This window comes from Centroberyx gerrardi, chromosome 5, assembly GCF_048128805.1.
Source record: "Centroberyx gerrardi isolate f3 chromosome 5, fCenGer3.hap1.cur.20231027, whole genome shotgun sequence".
NCBI lineage: Eukaryota > Metazoa > Chordata > Actinopteri > Beryciformes > Berycidae > Centroberyx > Centroberyx gerrardi.
This window is the reverse complement of record NC_136001.1, coordinates 16,837,548-16,863,248: the sequence shown is the minus strand read 5'-3', so window position 1 is coordinate 16,863,248 and position 25,701 is coordinate 16,837,548. Positions and strand designations below refer to the sequence as shown.

Sequence of the window (25,701 nt, the reverse complement as noted above, 5' to 3'; positions counted from 1 at the left end):
TACAAGTCTCATGTGTGCTAAGCATTCCTGACAGGCAGAAAGACACATCCTTCTAACCATGAGGAGAGACAGGATTGTTCCCATTTACCTTTTAATCTCAGAAGAGTCATCAGGGGCAGCTCCCATTGCCTGTAATGGCTTTGACTGACATGGAAGGGACTGACAAAGATTGATATGAACTATGGCACAGTGTACACAGATTATCAGAAAGACGTGCAGCATGTTCCATTGTGGAAAAGTGCTGCAAACAAAGGTAAATGTATACCAACTTAGTGTATATTTTTGGAAATATGTGGTAGCGAAAAACCTGATATCTGGAGGATGAAATATCCTTAGGCAGTGTGGTAGGTCTTTAAGCAGAAGTCATGTTTGCCTTACAGAGAACAGAGGGGTACGGAAGCTATGCGGGCTAGTTAAACCGTACAGGTCCACAAGACTACATATTTAGACAACCTGCAAAATATTAATCAAAAGTGCCTCAGAGAGCTTGAGAGGGTGTAAGAAAGCACCATCTAATTGCTTGCTCATAGACGCTGGGCACATATTTCGCACTCTCGAAGGCGGCGTTCATATTTTTTGACCTTGATGAATTATCTGTTTTTATTGACAGCACTTATTGATATTTCTTAAAAGCGTGGGCTAATGGAGTTCTATTGAGATGATTAAATGAGTTGCTGGCGCCCGGATTAGCCTGGTCTCATCTCGCCGGCACAGCTTGCATTATCATACAGAGCAGACGCATGCGTGCGCTGAGTCCTAAATTCCTGCAACTGACATCTCCAGGGGAATAGAGGAGTGATGACTACATCCGACCTACATTCACCCCACCCAGGCAAGCTCGCTTCCAACTACTTACACACACACACACACACACACACACACACACACACACTATAGGTGGATTCATATCATAGTCGTAGTCACAATGCAGAGAGGATATTACTCCTGCATAAATTTCACAGAATTACACAAATTCAATTAGGTGTACATGCTACTGCTCCTGAGACAGTCTCCACACATGCCTGAAAAATTTAAAGCCAGACACAGACACCTCATAGCCGTACACCTCCCACTGACCTCCTGACGGTTAAGAGAAAAATATTTCCCAGGCTTTAACAGAGACTTAGATCATTTAACAAATATTTGAAGACTTTGAGAGCACACAAAAACCATTAGGAACAAACTTAAGGCTACTGGAACCCATTCAGAGGCCCTGGGCAAGGAAACAGCATTACTGGAATTCATTCAAATGCCTTATGCAATGAAAAGATACTAAACACATACACGTAACAATATTACATAATTAGATATTTCAATCGAGTAGATTCTCAGAAAAAAACTATGGCAGGGAAAACCCCATATTAGTGAGAATTGAGAAAAAACTCTGACGCAGCTTGGAGCCAGTGAGCACATCATCAAACCGCTTTTTCAGTGTTTCCTGTGCTGTACAGCATCCTGGTTTGAGTGATGTGGTTTTTCACACTTTTAAATGTGAGGGGTATTTCTACAGTTGCAGCCCACATTTGGGCCAGAATCTGTTGATGTATGCAAGCCTTTACTAAACTAGAAAGCACTTGGAGAGCGCAAACCTCCACCAACGCTGAACAACTCTCCAACTTGCTGTTCCACCCAAACACATCAATCCTGTCACTCAGATTTTTTGACCCTGCAAACATACCCAAAGGATTTGCAATCATCAAGTCTCTATCTCTGTTAGTTTCATTGCCATGGCTAAAAAAACATAATCGTCTAATGGTGGAAATCTCAGATCCGGATCATCACCAAATCGAATGAATTGTTCTTTGGCCCACGGCCTATCTGTCCACCAAATTTTATGGAAATCCATTCATATGTTTTTGAGATATCCTGCTGACAGACACAAAACAAAAACAAAAAAAACGAATTCACTACTAACTACTCTCTAACACTCTCTACTCTCTACTAACAGGGGCAAAACTGTAGCTCAATGGGTAGAGCACAGTAGAGCATGGTACTAACCCTGGCAGGATTACCGGTTTGATTCCCACTGGGCCACCCATTCTAAAAATGTATGCATTCATTGTACTGGAAGGTGCCAAATGGCATGTGTTATCGACAGATATTTTAGTAGGCTAGTCAGTCACATCCTCATATTTCTGAGCAATAAAGTCTGGGAGTATTCATAACTTTAAATATATAGTCCAATAAGTCCATAAGTCCACTTCACCCCACCTCAATTCTGACTTGCTCATACCTGTCCTCTAAACACAAAGAAATATTAACAATTTGACACATCAAGATGGATACAGACTGACCACTCTACAACTAGAACTGTGAATGCATCCTACATGCAGCAACAAGACAGTGGAGAATAATGTGGCAACCTTGTACCAATGTCCGTAGAGAAAATGTCTTATTCAATGGCAAAGGTAGGCACTACACAAAATACATTTGCAGGGCTGATGTCGTTGCTAAGCTGAAAATGCTTATACACGATGCATGAAGACATGCAGACTGACAGCAAATATGCTAAACTATGTTGTTGACAACTAAATAAGGAATGATAAAGGTAAAAGAGGAAACAAAGTTTGCAAAAAAGAACAATTCATTTCCTTCCAAAGGGCCTTGCCACAAAACAAAAATCAAACCATTTATAATGATATAACACATACTTTCTCATTTCCCCCTCACCTTCACACACACAAACACACGCGCACACACACACAAACCTCCATACAGCCTATACACATGCCAGATCTTGTCGCCCCAGGAAATGGGCTTCATACATCTTGTCTGACTGCAATAAAGCAGTGCCTAAGATTCTATTCCCAATAAACGTCGACTGATTGGAAAACTCATTCTAATATCAATTTCCATCTGGGCCCTTTAAAAGGCAATCAGCATAGCTTCATCTCGGTATATCATGGGCTCCTTGAGATGATGACACAGCACTGGCTCTCTCCTCCTGCATAATGGCCTTCTCCTATCGAGGCATCTGCAATGAATAATACCACCCATGAATGGGCTATTTAGTCTGTGTTCGCACAGATAGGGGCCACTTCTCTGAATATTAATCCAGGGTTTTACACTTCATATGGTTCTCTCAGGGCTGCACCATTTTTCATTCGGAGAAGTAAGGCACTTAGTGTGATTTGGCGCAGTCATAGTTTCTCTCTAAGCTTTCGGGAAGTGACAATGGTGATTACCAATGGCATCTCACGCTGTCAACAGCTGAATCATAAACTTAAGGTTAGAGAGGAATTTCCATTTGAGTAACAAGCACAGACATTTGATATAGACATGCCATCACAGAAGACACAAGGATGTGCAACTGGTCTCACCAGCACTAAGAATAATGGTAATATTTTGTTTGACATATAAAATCACACAGTCTCTATTAGTCTCTGTTAGAGTCAAAGTCCCAGTATAACCATAATGCAACTTTACCATCATCATGATGGCATCTTTACAAACTCTTATGTCTGCTTGTCATTAAATCCCATTTCTATTTAAATGACAGTTCCCTGTTAGAACTGTCTCCCTCTCTCACCTTCCAGCCACTGCCCGCCTCCCTGTAGTAGGGGAAGTTATCACAGATCCACTGGTAGATCTCGCTCAGTGTCATCTTCTTCTTTGGCGAGCTGTTGATGGCAAAAGTGATGAGGCTGGCGTAGCTGTAGGGCGGCTTGCCGTCCTTGTGTTGTTGCACCTCCTCCTGGTCCAGCGTGGTGTTGGGATCCAGCAGGGTGCTCTTCTTGCCCATGCCTGGCCCGTGGGCATTCTGGGCGTCCGCCTTGCGGATGGCCGCCTGCATGGTCAGCTGAGGCAGCCAATCCATGGAGGTCAGGCTACTCTCCAGCTCCGACGTCATGGTGACGACAGGCTGGGCAGGAGGGGGGTGGGGAAAAGGTGGTGGTGGTGGTTGTTGGTGGTCGGTGACTGATGGAGAGCAGACCAGGTGTGGTATAACAAACTGAGACAAGTGACAGGTTGAGGATGAAGACAGGGCTCCCTCAGTTCAGGACATCAGCTTAGCAGTCTTCTCTGGGTCAATCTGGGGAGACAGGAGAAAGACAAGGCTTTGTCAGTCTACTACTATTTGGTACAGGTAGCTAAGCATTAGAAATGAAAAATATGTATATCAACAGTACTGCAGAGAACAACTCCATGAAGAAATCTGAGAGGGGAAGCAACTCTGAACAGTGCCCCTAACATCAAAAACCAAGAGTCTCTATAAGGTACAGTTGTATTCCCTGCACAGGAGAACACAAGCCCACCACTTTCTCTGCCACTTGCTGCTCACAGAGCTGACTCATAGCTGGAACTCCATCTGCACAGAGAGAGAGTAAATGCAAGGGAATTGTTTTCACAACTGCCAGCCAAATGGGGGAATGGCTCAGGAGGAATTCCGACTCTCTTGAGGGTAGTAAACCCCCTTTCCTCCCCCCCGCCTGCCTGCCTCCTCCCCTTCCTCCCCCAAATGGAGCCTCTGCCGTAAACAAGCCAGCCAGTGTCGTCTTGCCAACTGTCCTGTCCTCGGCCCTGTGCGTGTCTGCCGTGCTGTGCAGTGTGCAGTGTGCAGTCTGCAAACAGCCTGTCTCTCTCTCTCCCTCTCTCCCTCTCTCTCTCTCTCGGCACACTGCCCTCCCTGTCTTAAAATAGAGTGGCAGAATCGAGAGGCCTAAAGTTACAAACATAGGTGAACACAGGCCTCTGTGTAAAAAAAAAAGCCCTCAGTACAGGGATGACACTGCAATCTGGCTGAGGGGGAAAAAAAGGGAACAGGCGGGAAAATAAGAGGAATCCTCGCCAGGTTATGGGATTTTTTTCTTGACTAAGCATGCACACACAAGTGTTCGTGTGTGTGTGTGTGCATGTCAGACTTGGGATAAATACAGTTTTGACTGCACTGGAGATTTCCAATATCTTCTGTACAAAACAGTCTTTGTTTGCAATGTGGAAATTAATACTTCAAATTGTTTTTTCAAACTATTTGATTACAAATCTTTAATAATTTTTATTAAGTTATTTTACTGGCCTTTTGTCTCCATATTTGGCTTAGATTGTTAAAATGTACTTTTCATTAGATGATTATCTTCATCACTTGAAATAATTTCAAAGATTAAAAGCCATAAAGTGTAATGTATTTTACTGTGTTGGCTAGAAGGTGATATGAATTTCAAAATACACAATTTATTTCTGGATCAGGTCTTTTATGTATTGTAGGTGTGCGGGCGCATGTTGATGGGCATGTATAGCCTAAATATGTGCAATTGTATATTCCCATGGGTCTCTGCTGTGGACTTGAGCTGCAGTAGAAATAGTGAGAAATTCCTAAATTGGTCAAACTGCACTGGCGGCTGATGGTCAGAAGCAGTTTGTGGTTGTCCCCTTCAATTGATCTCTCACAGTGGGGGTTAGTAAGTGCCCAGTAGCCAATTCAATATCTAGAATCGGTGCAGACAGTCGGCGAGCTCTGGGCAGAGCCAGACGATTATAGCATTTTTCATGAATCCAAACAGAATTCTGAGGGCGGCAAAACCAAATCTGGTCTGTGGGAGATAATTAATGAAGCTGAGCGCTGGCCTGTATCCTTCCCTGTGTCTTCCTTTATAATCAGTGTTAAGTTCCACAAGGCGCCCTGAAGTTTCAATTTAAATATTTTTTTTGAGCAAAATGCATATACACCGTATCAATTTATTTTGATTCCCTCGTTCATTTACATGTTCATTTTAATGATGCTACCTGCTCACTTGGGAAACGGATGGTTATTTACTATCCACCAGGCATTTTACTGTTCGTTCATGCACACTCGCAGCGTGTTTTGCTCGCAAGTTGGTGGGCTTGATGAAAACACCAATGACTGCAACAGGCTTTGAGCCAACTCTCCCATCCTCTTCAGTCATGAGCAGACTGATAGGTCTGTTTTCAGCTTATCTCTACAACAGACACAGGCCACTGACTGACTTGTTGACTTGCCTACTGACAGGTGTGTCAGCCTAAAGGTGGAGGATAGTTCCTCATCGCAGAAAAGACAAACAAATCAAGCGCGCAATACCTCCACCCTGTAACTGAAATAAAGGTGAGTCACCAACTGCTAATGACGGTTGTTTTCCTCTTTAAATAGTAGCAAAAGGAAAAAATGTCTAGACAGTTTACAACGGCAAATGAAAATGCAAAAACATAAATTCGATCCGAATCTTATTTATTGTCTGAACATTTGCAGAATTATGCAGGATGCTATTTGCCTACGTACATTATTAGTGTACACCATTATGGCAAGCTCTATCCAGCTACTTGGCCCTCAAGTACAGGGTCTCAACAGCATGCATGAGAGACTAAAACGGGGATGATATTTATCAGTATTGGACAAATTTAAGGTACCAACAGTGCTTTTGAAGGCATGGCAAAGAAAGATAGTTGTTTAAAAGCTTAAGACGATTTTTACTATGGAACCTCAAATTTACTGGTAGTTTACTGGTATCTCCATGGAGCCTAAATTGACTGAACATGGTCTGATTCTGTTTAGAAAGCCAATAGTGTGTCATCATGAAATGTTGCTTTAAGTAAGTATAAAGATATTAAAAAGAAAACAGCTTAAGAGATACATACATAAGATATATACAGAAATACAAAATTCAGCAATTTGCAATTGATATTGAATTTGAGATACTGACATCAATCTCTGAAACATTTCCATTGACACCAAGCCCTAAGTGTGACTGGGGGGAGAAGGAAGCTGGCAGAGCCTTCTGGTGGCCGTGAGAGGTGAGCTGACAGAAGCAAGAGTTGATGAAAGGCGCTCCACCCGTAACACCGAGACGAATGCCATTTGACCCCCACACTAATGGTCCAGATGCTTCATAATCTGCAGGGCCAAGTCGGTGTCTTAATTAGAGAACCTTGGGCTGCGGCAGGAATGATGAAGCGCAGCGCAGCAGAGGCAGTAAGGCAGCCCCCCTGCTGCCTTCATTACCCTGCCAGGCTCTGGGACAGTCAGAGCAAAGACAAGCCCCAGCCTGCTGCCGTGTCAGGGAAGACTGTCTGAGTATGTTCACCATTGGGTCTGGGGGTAGGCAGAGTAGTGGTTAGGAGGTGGGAAGGGAGAGAAGAGAAGTCAGGACAGAGGGGAGCAGTAGGGGAGGGTGAAGGCCACAGAGGCATGACCACAGTGGCATTAGGCCTGGCAGAGAGCAGAAGTGGCAACAGTGGCTGCACACAAGGGGTCACAGAGTTCAGGCCACTACGCTTATGAGCCCAAGGGAATAGACTGTAATGCCACACACATGGAAATGCTTTGATCTGGCTGGCTCTAGGGGAATGGGGTTCCGTCACTGTCATCGCCTCAAAAAATCGTCTTTTTTTTCCCTCTCGACTTTAATTTGTTTTTAGAATGGAGCACTGAGAGCATTTTCGAGGGCTGAGAGAGGGAGAAATGGATGGTCAAATTCATTCTCTATTCAACACTCAAGTTTCTTTATCCCCCAGGGATTAATGGCAGATTTAGCTCTGAATGAGAAATTGAAAGCATTTTTGAAACATCTTAATTTGCCAAGTTCTTGACAGGACTTATCAACGTTTCTACTGCCAATAGAGCTCTGACAGCAAATCAGTGATTGTGTTTTGTGTCTCAGCTAGTAAGTCTGAAGTGGCTCAATCAAACTGACAGCATGGTTATTATACATGTGCCAAGCCCTCTTTTATTCAAGCATCCTCAATGAGGCAACAAGCTGAGTAACAACCAGGGATTACTCAACACAACATCATAGCAGATTACGTCAACTTCATCGTGTTAGGAAAGTACTGAGATGCAACTGAGCAAGTGCGTTATAAAATCTGCACTGTTCCTTTTCCACTGTTGCAAAATGTATGTCTATACATTTAAAAATTGTAATATCTCTAAAAATACATGGCACAGTATAAAATGAATATTTTAAATGTAATAATGATACAATAAGTGCCATTTACTGTCTTAAAATTGCTGTATGTCACACATGATGATAACCAGCTTCTTGAGTTTAATTCTAATACGTTATTGAGGTTATAGAGTTCTTCTATATAAGGGTTGAGCAATAGTGTACATATTACTGTCAATCAATTGTTATCGCATAGGCCTATATTGTTATATATGGTGCACCGAACGCACACTCTGTGTTCGCTGTGTGGGCTTGGTGACGTGAATTGTAACATAGCTTTTAAAAGGAAAAATCCACCCAAAACAATTTAACTCTGAAAAAACAGCTATTGGCAATATGCCTTGCATTCCTGGGTCCATTTTGCTGTTGTTGTTTGGTGGTGTATTTTTCTTATTCCCGTGGATAACAGGCCAAATGTAGACAACATAACGTCACGTTGAGAGATTTACAGTGCAGCTACAATGAAGTTTAATTGGAGACAAATTTTCAGCTAAATTCAGCTACATTTTCTAAAACATCAGGTTTTGGTGTCAGTCCCTCAGAATCAAAGAACAAGGGCTTCTTTCTAGACTCAGTATTTTCAACGTTCAAGAATCATGCAGAGAGAAATCTGTCGTAAAAGAGGCAGAGATACGAATTTATCCACCAACAGTAGCCTCAATTGTCTATAACACAGCCGCAAGACATGATGCATTTTGCACAAGGGGTGTGACACTCACTTTTTTCTCAACTGGCAATGACAGCGCTGCCATCTATACGTAAAACCAGAGTAAAGCTAGCTTGATATTGGATATTTAGTGAATGTTCATTTTTCCACCTTCAATAAGTTATAATGCAAACAAGAAAAAGCATACTGATGAATACATTTGTGATTCCTGGAAGAGGAAGAACAATTTATAACTACTGGTTTCAATATTTGAGAAAATATATCCACAGAACATCCAATATTAAATTAACTTTACCCTGGTCACATACAATCCAAAGCTAAATGGAACAAGTTCACACCTGGTCTCTGGGGGTTGTCGAAAGACATTCTAGGAAACATAGCAAACTACAGGCAGGTTGAGGGAAAGGGGGTACAACAAAAAGGGAATCTACAACACTTCATCACAAAATGGAATGCACTGAACATCACAGACTGATGATATATAACAGTATTTGTGAATTTTCCTTTAAATGTGCAAGGAAGGAACATTTTAACATTTTAAATGCAAAAGATGTTCACAGTAAAGGAAAACAAAAAACTTATGAACAAATTTCAGGTTGCGGTGCATTACCAGTAGGAAGCAGTAGTAAAAGACATGACAAGACATCCCACAGGAAATCTGCTGGTCAAGGATAAGTAGCTGACTGACCTAAATACCTAAATAAATAATGTGCACATTTAATGTTTTCTATCTGCCATTTCCGTTTAATATGCAAGGTTAATAAACTAAATTAAATTAGTTTGCAATGCGTTTGAAAACTCTAATTCGTATCAGCTTACCTGTAGGCTAACGGAGTGCACCAATGCAGGGATAAAAGCAGTGGCATGAGGAAACAGTAGTATTTGCTAACGGAGCTAAATATCAACATTTTAGACATGGCATGCTGATATTATGGATTTAAAGTTAGCTAAAGTTGATAGAGGTGATGTCACCTTCTATAGAATAAAAGAGGTGGTGACATCACCTGGCACCAAAGATCAGCCAATAGCAGATGGCAATTTCAGTAGCATGCTTTTTATCATTAGATGTCAAGCTTTACACAGATTTGGGTTTGGGGTTTAGTTACTCTTTAATAATGGAATTTGGGATTTTTTAAGGTTTTTTCAAGGCAGACTGTCTTGCACTAGGCTTCATTTTAAATGACCAAATATCAAGGTATTTTATGTTGGCAAGGAATTTCTACAAACAATGGATTCAGTTCATCGCCAATCCCTGATGTATTCATCCAACTGGCCAACGCTAACATGTGAATGAATGAATGAATGAATGAATGAATGAATATATATACACATACTGTATACTCTCACTCTCATACACACACACACACATATATATATATATACATATATATATATATATATATACATATATATATATACATATATATATATATATATATATATATATATATATATATATATATATATATATATATATATATATATATATATATATATATATATACACATACACATACTGTATACACACACACACACACGCACACACGTGTCTATATTATATATAATATTATTATATATATCCCACCATAGCTACCCTATATTTCCCCTTATAGAGCACCTAGTCAACTTTCCTCAAAAACCTGTGCATTACTGCCATCATTTCCTCTCTTTCTGAGGGAAGAGCTAGGCTATTCAGCTCACATTCTCACTCCCACTTGCAGACACAAGACTGTTGATAGGTACCAGACCAGTGCTCTCCTGCACTTATCTGCAATTTCCGCAATTAATCCCCTTTTACTGCAGTCATGCATCTGTCACGGTTAACACTCCAACAGCATATGTCTGCTCAGCTACACAGACAGGACCATTAAGACCTGTGATGGTTGTGCTGCCGTACATTCTACCTCAGACTGCAGACATGATGAATGCTGCGTTCAAAACAATGTCACTAGGATTCAAACAACCAACAATAAATATTTACACCGCTGATGGTTAAATGCTGCCCAGAGTTTGGTGTGTGTGGAGAGAGAGCGAGAGCGAGAGACAGAGAAGAAGAAGACAGAGAAAAGCTTATTATGACAAGAATCTTCCTGTAGTGTGATGGTAACTTGGCAAAAGAGAGGGGAATCGCTAAGCGTGCTCCCTCTGCTACGCCTGAAGATCTGGCACATGCACTCACAACAACAACAGTGATGTAACCTGGTAACAAGCCTTTGGCATCTTTACTCTCGACCGAAACCCGGGTCATACCTTCCATATCAACGGCTTTATATCCAGCGTGGGAGAAGCCCTTGTTTTCCTAGCAATTGCAGGGGGGATATAAACAGGGAGGGGTGGGAACTCCGCTCACCTGCCCTTCAGTCAAAGGGAGATTCCTCACTTTTTCCAGCCCTCGAGGCATAGGACTTATGGAGTTATTTTTGAGAACTGAAAAACTAAAATAGCAATGTGTCTGGGTATTGTGATTGCACGTGAGCACTATAATCAAGCAGTGAACAACCCTAAGCCTCATCTTCATTAAAAAACAAAAAGTAGGTAACGGCAATGCCAAGGCAACAGCTTTTAATGTCAGTCTTCCTTCTCAATTAAAGGCTTAATGGTTCCGCTGAAACCACCCCCAGGAAGAAAGCATTAATAACCCAGTCCTTACTTGCATTTTTAGGATGTGTCAATTATCGCTTCACCGCTCACGCGGCTGAGCACATTGTTCAGCTTATTGCAGCCTACAGCAAAGCTGAGCGCCAACCGGGGCCTTCTCACTGCTAACAGAGTGTGTGAGAGTGTGTATGTTTTACAGAGCTATCTATGTGTCAGTGTTAGTAGTGGGCTACGTTGTGTTAGAGTCGGTTTTTAAGATGCAGGCAGGCAGACCTCTCTGCTGTGCTCTTAAAAAAGAAAAACGGTGTACATGCTCTCTCTGTTCCCCTGCTCCCTCAATCCCACTTCGCCTGTGGTTGAACAAATCAAGTCCATAATTATTCTGCCAATCAATCGGGAGTGCAACTGTGGCTGTGGGGCAGTTAAACGCAGAGGAGAGAGAGTTGTCAACAAAGCAAAGCTAAACCCTGAGTTCCTTTAAACCCACTGAACCTTAAAAAGGCAAGAAAGGGACACCTTTGGTCTTATTAGTCGGTGCCAAACAAAAGGAGGTCTTCAAAGTACATGGTATTGAGAAAGCCCTTCAGTAATAGAGGCATCAGCAGAATATGACAGGATCTAACTGCTGCAGACAGATAAACCGACAGGCATGCAGGCAGGACAGGCAGAGGGACAGAGGCTCAGAGCAGTCGAGGAGCTGGGAGCTGGTTGTGGATCAGCCGAGCCGCTCCAGGCTGTGACGAGAGGCCACGAAGCAAACAACAGGCTTTGTGACCCCTGAATGCAGACACAGTCAAACCGAGGGAGGAATCTGAATGGACACGGCAGTAATTATGCCGTTTGGGGATATTAGAGAGATACTCTCAGCAGTCAGCCATTTTCCATGTTAGCACTGGGAGGGGTGGGAGAGAGGGAGAGAGGGAGAGAGAGAAAGAAAGAGAGAGAGAGAGAGAGAGAGAGAGAGAGAGAGAGAGAGAGCGATCTAAGCAGATGAGAGCAGCACACACAAGCGCATGGCCCTCAGCTCATTGTGCAATCTGCAGGTCCTCACGAAAAACCACATACAACATTCCAGTAATTCAATAAGCCTTTCCAGTGAATCAGAGCAGTGATCAGGAGGGGTTTGTCTCTCCGTCCCTAACAGCTTGGCTGGGAGGTGGCCTTTGTTTTGGAAGCGGCAGGGGTGCCCTGACACCGACCATGCGAACCCAATTACCCTGGTCCCTGGGCCTGGGGGCCCGCATTAACACACACTCCCCCTGGGAGCTTGACTCCATGCCAGCCTGGCAGCCAGCAAGATCCTGCTGCTGAATCACAAATAGACCACTTAAGGCACTGGCAGAGCGAGCGTTTTGGTGGCAGTCTTGAGTGCCTATCCTCATCTGCATTCCCTAGATCCTGTCCAAGGCCATTGTTAAATCCTGAGCCAGCCTTGGAGGCAAGCAGCAAGGTAAGGTGAGGTAGGGTCTGTCTGCCTGGGGAGCAACAAGGCATTCACTCCACTGCCGCACCAGTAGAGGCACGGCCCATAGCAAGCTCACACAATCAAGCAGCCAGAAAGCCTTGGTTCACCTGGGAGTGCAATTCAGCTCTTTAGTACTTAAACAGACAAAAGACAATGATGCAGTCTGGACTCCGAGTCACAACCATATTGTAATATTACAATGTAGTTTAAATGACAAAAACCTTTTAGACCTAATGAACAACTAATACTGTATTGTCTAAATGAATATCATTCATAGCAGATAATACAGTATTATTGAAGGTGAGAAAGGACTTTATAGAAAGTGTATACTTTTTTTTGTCCTGTTACTGAACTCAAATGCAATATGGCATGGTTAAACACATCCATGCCATCCCCTTTCACAAATAACTGTGCATGAGCCTCGTTTTCTAGTGCAACAGAGATGTGTTAAAAAGAAAACAAGCTTGAGTTACCCAAGCGTGATTTGAAGGAATTACCTGGGTGGGCAATGCATGTTCTGAAAGCGCTGCACAGTGCAGGAATCAGGTCATGAATTTCAAATGTAGATGGTGGATCAGCATTGGCAGCTCTGTAGCTGGTGCTGAGAGAAGGAGCTGAGTGGTGGAGCAACAACACAGGTTACGCTAACACAGAGTACTCACTTTCCAACCCTAAAAGTACAAGATAAAGACAAAATTCTAACGGGGAGTTGAAGGAGCTTGAGGTTTGGTGGATTTGTTAGACCTTCTTCTCACGTAAAGCCTAAAACTGTCTTCACTTAGGATGGCACTAGCGCTGAAGTTATAATTAAAACCGTTTTGCTTTTTAATCAATATCCAATCTCTCAGAAATAATTAACAGCATATTAAAGAGTTTACTGCCTGACGGAGCTGGATGCCGCTGCATCATTAAGCCGTTGAAACGCTGCTCTTTGACTCTTCATGTCCCATTTCAGTGGTTTACGGCGCCTCTGTACAGGCTCTTTAAAATGCTCCTGGAGCCACACTGTACCTGCAGGTGATAACACAGCCCAGTGGTCACTGAGAACATACATTCACAAACAAACTCTCTCTCTCACATAGACACTGTTTTAACATAGGATAACATTCATGCAAACACAGATTTACATGAATGAATGTGTACTTGACAACAATAAAGCTTATGCAATTCTAGTGAAAGCACAGGATTCACAAGCAATAGCGGCAGTCCATGGCCAAGGCTTTCATGGCACATTGCAGAGGGGCGGCCACTCATCATAAAACCATGCCCTTTCCCCTGAACGATAATGCTTTCTGCATTTGTGGTTGCACAACACCACAGCATAGAACAGATTAGAGGATTAAGTCACAGGTCAATAGTTTCATCTTTTGTTGGCACTCCAGCTTAGCCTCTGCTCTGCTAAGACAATGTAGCCACTTGGCAAAAGGAGGGGGGCAAAACAGACAGAGCGGCCACTTTCAAGTCTCTGACCCCCAAGCTCAATCACTGGGTCAAACAGATTGCACACATAATGCGCAGTTCACACACATAAACAGCAGAGCCAAGTGGAATATAGCCCAGTTGATCAATCATCTACCAAAATGCTTCACATTCTTTGAGAGTATTTGTTTCATTTCAGGGTGAAAAGTTAGAACCGACGGTGAACATTTACCCCAGAAACTGCCTAAGCAGTGTTGGAGAATACGAAGGCACCACAATCAGCTGTTGAATTTAACCAGTGTTGTCTTGCGTCACCAGGAATCGTCTGTGTTCATACAAGCTAATAAATTCCTTAGGCATTCTCCGGAAGAATTCCAGGCTAATTTGGGGGCAGCTTGGTTTTCTTCTACGGCTGATTAAGGAGTATAGCATGAGAGAGAGAGGTTGACTGTCTACGGCTGTCTCTGACAGAGCAGGAATTTGTTTTTGTGGGGGATGGACAGCTTTCAGTGTCTATACCTGTTCTCATCACCCCTCCTGCTTCGTTCCAGATCATTTCAATTAATTTGGTTTCCTGGAGACGATGTTGCTATTTATCTGGGTGTGGAAGGGGGGGAGGGAGCTGTGCCAGTCATTGTTGGTTTAGGCTTTGCTGTCAAAATAGCTCCTGGCAAAAAGGGATTCATCGTCATGAGGTTATTGCCTTACAAGAGCCAGGACAGGTCATCACAAAACCAGAGGATTTATCATAATAACAGCAGGCACGTGAAGTTTAAGAGGAATTCTCTATCACTGACAAGTGCATTTGGTGGATGTTTTCACTCTCTGATATCTGATGGTAACTCAAAAACAGTGACGCTCAGTACGGAGCCTCTGAAGAGGGGATATGAGGCAAATGACTGAAGGGAATTTCCACCTGGCATTATTTGGTCGCAGGTCACAAAATTGGCAAACCACACAAGTGAGTGGAGAGACCAAGATACAGCAAAGCATGACAAATTGAGGCTATATGATCCACTAAACCCATGTAAAATTTTCCAGCCCAGCTTGATACGGACACTTATGGCCTTGAATTACTCTCCCAACAGGTTACCCCACATTTCATTTCAACTGAGGCTGAGCAATAGTCAACCTGTTAGTTAGTCAGTGGCAAGTGAAGGCCACAGCAGCCTCCCAGTCCAGACACCCTGAGGAACTCCGATGACATCATCACTCAGCACTCCCTCCGGTAGCCCAGCCTGTCAGACATAGAGGAACTCCCTTCAGTGTGAGGAGGCAGCCAGGCAGTAATCTGAGAGTTTTGTCAGAGACAAGGCAGGAACAGAAGAAGGAGATACTACTGTTGTGAAACTAGGTTGTGGTGCTTCCACAGGGGAACTCTCCTTTCAGAGAGGAGGAAGGTGAGGGAGCCGTGTGGGCGGCTGACATTTTATTCTGCTCTCTAGCATAATATCGGGTATGATGGGTCGACTGCTCACTCCCATCTTGTGAAATCACTTGCCTGTGACGTTGGTGAAAGTCAGTTGACATCAAATACGTCAAGACATGTTCATCAGCAACACTGATCAGTTTATTTTCAGATCTGTCCATTACTACTTTATGTGCGACGCAGCACACACCATAAAGTCCCCGGCTATCCCATAGATATTAACCTACGCTGCCCCCTGAACAGTTGCAGAGCGCTAAAGACCCCATGACATATTGTAGGTCTCAGCTCATGTGAAGTGGCTGTTAACCTCCAATCGATCTGCAGAGCTCATCAAAAGTCTTGAGTGCTTTACATTATTGGATGGAGACAGAGGCCAATACATCCTGACATTGATTGGGGATTTAATTCTTTATGAGTGAATAAAACCACATTTGCACAGCTATTGGACAGCCAGGCGCAGACTAATGGGGTTTATGACACACTTCATGGACTGCAGCACCGATGGCAGGTGAAGGATTCCTGCTGCATTCTCACCTCAGTCAACATACATAAGTCCACAACATTGTATCTATCCATCTTAACAAGTCATTAGGTCTAGTATTGAGTGTGGGGGGAGGTTTAAAAAAAATAAAATAAATGTGGTGAGATCATTTCACTTGTTTCCACTGTGAACCAACTTGTTTCAAGAATTTTCCTGAATCAAGTGACATTATCTAGTGGAGTGATCCCTCTTATCATAAGATATCGAAAAAATTTAGTAGCGATCTTCAAAGTTTGGTTAGTGGAGAGAGGTAAGTGAATGAGAAAGCTCAAGACACTTGTCAACATAGGGATTACATCAACAACAACATGCTAAACTTTCAACAGAATCACTACAAAAGCCTCATTACAGTTGCTAACAGTGATGATGATGCACTGTGTTTTTTTTCACACCACGTCTTGCTGGTGTAAAAGATAAGGCTAATTAACGTGGCACCATTTGCATCTTCACCTCAGTGTTTCAACAGCGAAGGGAAGAGAGGAGCCACAGCAGGCTAATGAATGTTTGATTTGAGAAGGAAGACTTCCTGTCACCTCCACCGCTCCTGACATAACCCTCTCCCAGATTCCTCCACTTCTCCCGCTCTGCTCTCTGGCACGACTGTCGGCATCTCACCTTCTTTTTCCTCCACTTTCCCTTTCTCCACTTTAAATTCCTGAGTTCATCCCCAGCCCCCCCCCAATCCTCCTCCTCACCCCCCACCACCACCACACGGGCTGCGCTCATTACAGCGGATTTGCATGTCTGCTCCAGAGCAGTATGAGAGGAGATGAAACAGAACTCCCAGTGGCTGCCTCTGCAGAGCTTCACTCATCTGACAGAGAGAGCTCCACTTTGGGCCCCAGACACAGCCAGCAAACAAATGCAGGCTTCTTAAAGGGCCATATGCATACACACAAACACACACATAGACACACACACACACACACAAAAACGAACACAAAGATACTCCCCCTGAAAGAATTTACAATGCACAGTATTCAGTTTAAATATATCCATATGCAGGAAATAAATTGAAAAACAGAATTCTGCCTTCCAGCACATTGCTTCCCTGCGCATTACCAATCAAACCTGCTCAGCTGAGGAGGATGAGACCACAAGTTCTGTTACACCGAGCTTCCTCTGCCATCAGTCTCCATTGCCTCTGAAAGATCACATGCCTAAGACCAATAATAATTTCTCATTTGCGCGTCTTGGTCTCTCCACCTGTCTTTATGATTTTATTACAGCCAATTCACAAGAAAGCATGTGCTGGTCAAGGGCAAACAGCGCGGGTCAGGTCAATAAAGCTCCCCAATGCTCTCCTGGGCCTTCAGGAGGGCTCCAGCTTAAACAGCAGAGAGGAGGAGCGGTGCCATTAAAGAGTTGTACAACCCACACAGCAGATGGGCCACAGCCCCGGGGATGATTTTATAAACTACAGCAACTTACACAGCTCTCTGCTAGTACGCCGGCTACAGTTGCAAAAATGTAAATGCACTACCACCTTTCTATTGTGAAAGAATTCTATTTCATCAGTGACAGGCCTGTGTGTGGTTCAAGGTCTTTAGCCTCCATTCCAAATAGAATAATAGTAATAATAGTATTAGTTGGTAGAATAGTATTGTAGTGTGTGAATGTGAATAGTTCTACAATGGAATACATTCTTTTCATCAACATTCTGCCACTACCGCACGCTCAGTCACCACCGCAAAATAAACCATGAGCACACATTTGACAGCATGTCAGCTTCTTGGTCAGCGACGAGTAAATGTCACATACTTTGCTCAAAAAGAGCAAAACCAAAAAACAGACAACAGTCCATGCTTCCTTCTTGGTCTCCTCCAAATGAGGTGCTTTTGTTCGGGATGACTCACTTGGCGAAAGTGGCGCATCATGTGGCATGCAACATGACTCATTGTGAAAGAGAAGGACAGAGGAGGGAGATTCTATATTGTGCAGGCTTCTGACCTGTATTGAACTCCATCAGCCAGGGACCTCACATTAGTAACGCAGTAAGAAGTAGTAACACTCATTTATCTACATTCCACGGGGGACGAAAGTCATTCAGCAGAATGAAATGTTTGGAACACTGAAATCATTCATATTCCAGACCATACTTTATTAAAATATAAAACGTGTTCAACAAACAAATTCTGCTGCACGGTCTCATTTGCAGTTTAAAATGCTTTTATTGCATCATATGATGAAGAAAATCCAACTTCACACTCACAGTCTGCACTGACTCAGAAGTGCATGAAGTCTTACTAAGCGGGTAAATGAAATAAAAAGAGAACATATAAATGAGAACTTGGCCATTATTTTTGATTCAAGACTTTCAGATCCACATTTTTAGCAAGTTGCATTATCAGGATCAGACTACAATTTATAGTCAATTAAATAAAACTTCATTATATAGGCTACTAGCTTAGTTGAACACGTAAGCTAGGATAATATACAGGGAACCGGTCATTATCACAAAATAAGCCCCGACAGGGTGATTTAAGACCCCAGCACAAAGCAGGGATCACTGGCTCCCTGCACATTATCCCACTTATTACATGGCTACTACCAAAGACACTAATGATTTGACATGAAATATTGATTTTAAATGATTTTAATGCAAGCTAAAGTAATTTACAAGCTTCTGCCAAAAAATAGTCCAGCAGGACTATCTGCTATAACCAAGGGGTAAAGTTTGGCATATGGTGTCACAAGTCAATTTGATTAGAAATCAACAAACGCGACCAGACTTCTTCTCATTGGCCAATCAGAATTTAGTATTAAACAAAGTTGAGTAATAATCAGTTTAAATTTGATGGGAGATCGGCATTTAATTCCTGAATTTCCCAGTCTAAATTCAGTGAAGGAAAAAAAAAAATACAATTACAATTTTAAATTGAGGCATTGATCAATGTTTTTTAGGAAAAGCCCCATACTTTTCCTATTATACTGTCCACATATCTTAACCAGATGTTAACAATGCATCACACAAGCAGCAAAGATAACAAAACACTGTTGGTGTTAACTTCTCTATACATGGTGCAATGCTACTTTCAACCTGCCCAGTTCAAGACTCACTGATGTCACTTGTGACTGCCTGCCTGCAGAGAGAAGACTGTAGCCTCCAAGTGAGATAATCTTATGGTTGTTTTGACGACAATAAAATGGCTAGCTCTCTATGCAACTATGCTAGCAACCATCTTGCCAAACAATTAGTGAGTGCTGAAAAGTTAACCGCTGTTGAATTTTTAGGAGACACCGGCTGTCAACAGCTACATTTTTTGTGCTTTCAGTATCCTTGAGTGTAAAAAAATATTCCACCCGCCACGATCATAATGGTAGAAAAGTTGGTCATAGCTATTCAAGGTTTCCCAATGTTTTAGAATTTCTATCTGAAGGACTAGAAATAAACATGAAAGACACTGATTACATCTACTGTTAGTGTCAATGGTTTTGATATAATGTTAGAGGGTTTAATGTTCTTTGCTACTGTGCGTCTTGTACGTTGTTCTGCTTCCTTGTGTTTGTCTTTCATCATTCTGTTCTATGATTGATTGTTGATCGGTGAGATCTAGTTAGGCTCTTTCTCTGTGAAGTCCTTTGAGATATGCTTGTGACAAAGGGCTATATAAACTTGAACTTATGTTCACCATCAATATGGCTAGTTAGCCAATGTTTAATTTAGCTACAACAGAGTTGCTGCAGCATTGGAGAACATATGTTGTATGTAGGTATGTAGCTAGTACATACCTACATACACGTCCGTGGCGGGTTCATATTTCACTTTAGGATTCAAGAATTTATAAGATTTATTTTGTCATATTGCCAATTGTAATAGCAGCACAATACCATCTTTAAATTGCAACTGGGACTATCCTGACCACCCACAAAATGGGGGGACTCAACCACCAGGTTAGTGGTGGAGTGTACATAAAGTTATGGGACTAGTAGACTGCTGTGTGTCTAGTTAATTGTTAAGGATCGTGCTGTATAATTTACCTCTATCCCAGACATTCAGAATGTGAAATGCCCAGCATCCAGTCTGCTTTCTTCTTACAAAGGCACCATGAGGAACTTGCTGAATGAGAAATGTTCCATAAAATAAAAATGAACAGAAAAATTAAAATGCCAATAATGGCATTGAGATTATCAAAGTGGTTCACTACTGGGACCTCTTGAAAAGAAGCAATAACATGACAAAATTTATCAGAGAACAGACAACAGAAAAAAAAGAGGTTTCAAAAAGGCAGACATTTCTGAGGACTAAACGGGGATTATCAGGCTTGAACCCAAGCAGCAATCAGCATTAGCCAAAGACATGATAATTTGTTCCTCTCCAATCATGGTCACTTTTGTCAGAACATCATTTTGATTTTCTGTCACTGGACTCACAAAAAGGCAGCAATCAGAACAGTGTGAGCTGCCTACAGAACTTCGCAGGAGTGTGGCCGGGTTGTACAGTGTGCATTAAGTCATTAAAGTCCCCATGCTCACAGTCCCTCCCTAACCCCCTACTGTACACACCAGCACCCTCCCCAACCCCCCCACCCCCCCACCCTCATCCCCTAACCCCCACCAGCACTAAGCCTTTCAGACCAAACGCTGCTCTGCCTCCTGCATCTTAATAAGGGGAGGGAAACTAAAAGGGAAGTGAAGGCATGGCTTTTAGAGGAAGCTGAATAAATGACTGAACACACACCCTGGGGCGGGCATGCCGGGGGGTTTCCAGGGGGTCGGAGCGAGTGGGGCCAATCGTGTCAAGACGAAGGCGGCAGACTCAAACAAAACTGACATATCAAAGCAGCGAAGCCTTGTAGAAGGGAAAAGAGCAGCCAAGACGCCGCATTCAACTGCACAGCTTGTTTCTGCTTCAATGAGAGACAACACGACCAAAAAACGGCAATTAGCGATTAAAGTGGAAATTCCATCCGCTTAGCAAAACGGCATCATTTTCCAATCAAAAACCAGCTCATCTGAGTGATCACATGGCCTTTGATCCTGCTCTTGTTTTCTTTTCAGAGGTAGGCAAACTGCAAACTGGGCTTTTGGGAGTAGCTTGTGTACCCAAACTTTTTATCCTCCCTTCTAACCCATACAAAATTTATGAGCAACTGTTTAAACTTTACCCCTACAGTACAGCCTATACTCTATCATTACTAAAACAAACTTACTGTAGTTTAAGGCTGCTGGCACTGATTCATGAAGGTAAATGCCTTATCCACACAGAAAAAATAATCTCTGACAACCTGGATAAACTAGGTACGTGGAATATAAAAGCATACAAGTATTATAGGGTTATGACAGCGCATAAATGAGTTGAATTTGTTGAATTGGCTTGGAGAGAGCTAGCATGGCCTTAAACTCAATCATTTGGCTTCTAATTAGATATCAAAGCGGAAATGTTAACCGCATGTATCCTTTCCTTGTGATAATGAAGGGAATCCTCTGAGGTGACTGCCATGCTGACACAGCCTTTAGGTGCTTAAATCCAAAAATGGGTTTAAGTGCATTTTAATTGACTTATATTTACCCACTGTATTCTCTTGCAAATAAAAAAGATCTTTCTGGCACTCCTAGAAGACTTAAAAAGTAGGTCACTCAGTCTCCTGTGAGTCATAGATTTTGGCAGGGGACCAAGCAGAGCAGGTATGGGGAAGACAGGGCTAGAGCTGAGAGGAGCCTAATGGTATACTGATACTATTTCAATAGTATTATGAATATAATAGGGTTTATTTACAACTGCATTTTCTGATGCAGTGTGATATTAAACATTGGTTGCAAAGGTTAGGGAATTAAGACCAGAAATGTGGAATATTAGAGGCTTAATCATATGCAATCTCATAAACTTACTCTAATAAAAAAATTATATTGTAGTCAGGCCTCCTGAGCCCACTAACTGTACGTGCAAACTCATTTACAGTCGTTTCATTCCTGCACTATACAAAATTCCTTCAGTAAGGCAGAGACAGATACCGTATCTCAGATTCCAGGTGCAGGCTCGTTCCTCTGCAGAGCCAAAGCGCAGGGCTTTCCTCCCAGGGAAACAGTGGCCTTGCCAGAGTGGCTGACTTGTGGGGTCAGAGCTGGGCCTGAGATTCCCAGCAGTGACTTTTGGGGGGCGGCTGGTGACTCAGCCCGGTCAGCCCCCTGTCAGTCACACAGCCACCCGGGGACGACCACATGCTGAGGGAGCACTGATCTACACAGCTCCGGCCCCATCACCAACACACCAACACTTCCTTAATTACATTATGGGCCACTGGCACAGACCACATCGCCTCACCCATTCTGCCCCTCCTCCACCCAACCTCACCGCCCTCTCATTCATCCACCCTGAGGGAGAAGCATGCAGGCCAGAGGAAGTATGAGTCATCTGAGTAACAAGATGCATTCTTCAGAATTCTCAACAGACATGTTGTTTGCTAAGTGAAGAGCAGGAGAGAGTATGGGAGAGAGAGAGGGGTAAAGAAAAATAAATGGAGGCGCAAAAAAAAAAATCAAATCAAATCAAATCAAGAAACAGTATGTGTAAGAAAGAAGGAGAGTATGAAAGTGAGACAGGGTGGGAATGATGGGGCAAGAGCGAGTCATCACTTGTGTGGGTTCCTGGTCCACACAGATCAACATTTCCTCCAACTCCTCAGAGAGAATCCTTGGCTTCTGTTAGGGGTTTTCTGAATCACAGATGGAGACTCCAAGCACTACATCTAAGGCTAATCCATCAGGTTTCACAGAGAGGAATAGACAATGACAACAACAGAAAGAGGATTTTGACAAGTGATGTTTGCTGAGCATGCAGAGGATGATGGGGCACAGGCAAGGGTATGAAGACAAAAGTGAAATCGTCTGGTTGAGAGATCTACCACAGCTCCTTCCCAACCAACACATCTGCAAAACTTGGCAATCGCTACGACAGATCATGAGCCTCACACACCACATCACACACAGTCTACAACTTCTACATGAAGCTATTTCTGGACTGGTCCACATTAGCATTGTCTGAAATTACAACGACAAAACAAATGGAGAGAGGCTAACACGCAGTCTTTAAGTCTGACCACCCGAGGCGAGGTTGTTGAAATATGTTCAGTCTTGTGATTTCATGACAAATGATCAATCTCCACCAGTTAACTGTCAGTAGAGAATGAATGTGAGGGATGTGGCAGTAAGCCATGTCTTCAGACTCCACTAACCTATTTAACCTTACTAATCAGGCTTAGGACTGTGGACTTAATTAAACCTGACCCTCTCTGACTTTCCTCTCTGAGTATGCAGAGGATTGACATTCAAACACATGTGAGATCATAAACTCTACACTGTTGCTGCGTAGCAAACACCTACAGTACTCGGTCTACTGTAAAAAAATAAAGCCTCAAACTGACGGGGGTCTAAAGAATTGCGTCTCTACATCACACACTTCCTTCACCGATACCAAAACTGCTGCAGTAAACCAGCAAGTCATTTCTGGAGTACAGAGTATCCCATCAAACATCACTGACCATCTTCAGCAGGTTATTCTGCCGTTTACCTGGAACTGAAATTTGCATTTGCCGTGAGAGCATACGCGAGCCACTGTAGTGATTAAAACAGATACCAAATAGTACGATGAGAGCTCCATTATCATTACTTAAGCTGTGTAAGCTTAGCAAAATCCTTTCCCTGCACACAGCTCAAAAGTCTCCTAAGAGTGTGAATCATACAAGCATATCAATTGCTTCTACTGAGCATAGAACAAAAAAGGCAAACAGAAACACGCTGACACTGTAAGGGACTATCAAAACTCAAGGACACAGGATACAATAAATTATTAAATCCTTTAAGGAATTTAAAAGTCAAGTCAGTCATTCATTTAGGCCTGAGCTACTCATTAAGAACAGAGTAAGTCATATCTCAAAAGACAAAGCTACACGGCATTTACCTACGTCTTTTTTGTTCTATGTAATTTAGCATCAATTTAACTAGCCTTTATTGGAGTCAATTTGGAGGCCCTGATTTCTTTTGCGTATTTATTATCCTACGACCATCTCACTACAATAACACCATAATCTTATTTTTACATAAAATATTTATGTTCATGTACGCTGTCTTCCTGCTACTAGACTAATTATGAACTTGATACACAGATAGAAATCAACTGAATATTCACAGTAGAGTTAGCACCCAATTTATCAGTCTTATTGCTACCACGTGGTTGGAACGAGTCACAGAAGCCGCCATGTGTTGCAGGAGCACCCACTCCCCTTCTCCCACACTTTCTGCACTTACCCAGCAAGCCTTAGTGTGGGTAGCTAGTTCCTCTGTATGGAGAAGGGCCCTGATTAGTCAGGCTGGGGAAATAAATGGCTAGAACATGGCTAAACACTTTCAGATAAAACGTGTATCTGAGCAAATGTGCTGATAATACTGGGCAACGAACCAGTTGAATTAAACATCACATGCTTCCCTCACTGATCCATGTCCACAACTAATTCCTGCCCAGGATGCGAACTGGAATGCATAGGACTAGTTTACAGACAGATTCAACTCAATAGACTGTGAGGGGGTGGGATGGGAGGGGGGCACACGGAGAACTAGGCAGTGTATTGCTGGATGAATAAAAAATGAAAGCGTAGTGCTTCAGTAAATTCGCTCTCTCCATCCCGTGAGGAGGGTGGGTGGTGGGGGGTGGGGGTGACGGTGGAGTGGAGGCTCGTTTGAAAACTCTGAACCAGTGCTGCATTCCCACATCCACCCGTATCCAGCGAGGGGCTCTTTAAAAATTCATTAATTTACAGCAAAAATAGATTAAAGCACCCAGCTGAGCAAAACTCAAAATTTGGCTCCTGAATAACATTAATGATAAAACATCTACTTCAAGCCCAGGGGGTTTTGCCTGAAGAAAGAGTGCTGGCTTTTTTCACCTTAGAGCACCTTGAGAATAATTTATTTTCAATCATTACTAAAATAATGCATTTCTAATTGTCATTTTTAATTACGCTTTTCTTTGGATGCAAAAAAAAACAGCTGAGCAAAAACCTGCAAAAACTAATTAAAATCCATCCAAGGATCTGCCATTTCCCATGATGCCATGCCAATGTCATTCTATTCACCATTTGATATCTCGGCTACAGAGCCTCAATGACAGCTGCTCCAGGCCCCAAAAAACGCCTAGAACTGCAGTTACAGTAATTGCTCTGGCCAGCACTAAATGAGGTTCACTTAAGTGCAATTATCCCCCTCTGATCTCTCACATAAAGAGACTTCTTTAACACGGAGAAGTGGGCTCACACAATGTGACTGCAAACAAGATTCAAATTGGAATCAGGGAGGCATTTCCAGGAGATGAATGGCTTCATAGCTCATCTGCATTCTAGTGATGCACAGCGTTGCTAATGAAGACTGAGCTAGTCCCTTCTCACCAACACGGCTTCCATGAGAGCAAACTTCACACTGGATAAAAGCAGAGCATGGGGAGAGATTTCTAACAAAACCATCCCGTCGTTTGGCCTGAGCTGCATTAGAGGAAGCCCTGCCTTCAACAGGGTACACAGCTGTTGAAGAAAAAAAGAAGACCATGTTTTTTGCCCATCCAAGGTGAAATTCCCATTGAAAGACGAGATGATGGGTGATGAGGTGAAAAAAAAATAAAAAACTCCAACCTGAAATAACTTCACATTCCAGAACAGACAGTAAATGAACCATGTTAATCTCATCAAGAAAAAAAAT

General features: G+C 42.7%; 1 protein-coding gene across 1 annotated transcript in view; it reads right to left on the bottom strand.

Moving 5' to 3' along the window:
* foxj3 (forkhead box J3) overlaps positions 1–25,701 on the bottom strand; it is a 66,020-nt gene that overhangs the window by 36,894 nt on the left and 3,425 nt on the right. The window contains exon 2 of the mRNA XM_071895262.2: positions 3,530–4,033. Coding sequence (XP_071751363.1) covers positions 3,530–3,850 — 321 coding nt within the window. The 5' untranslated portion in view covers positions 3,851–4,033. The remainder of the gene's footprint in view (positions 1–3,529; positions 4,034–25,701) is intronic.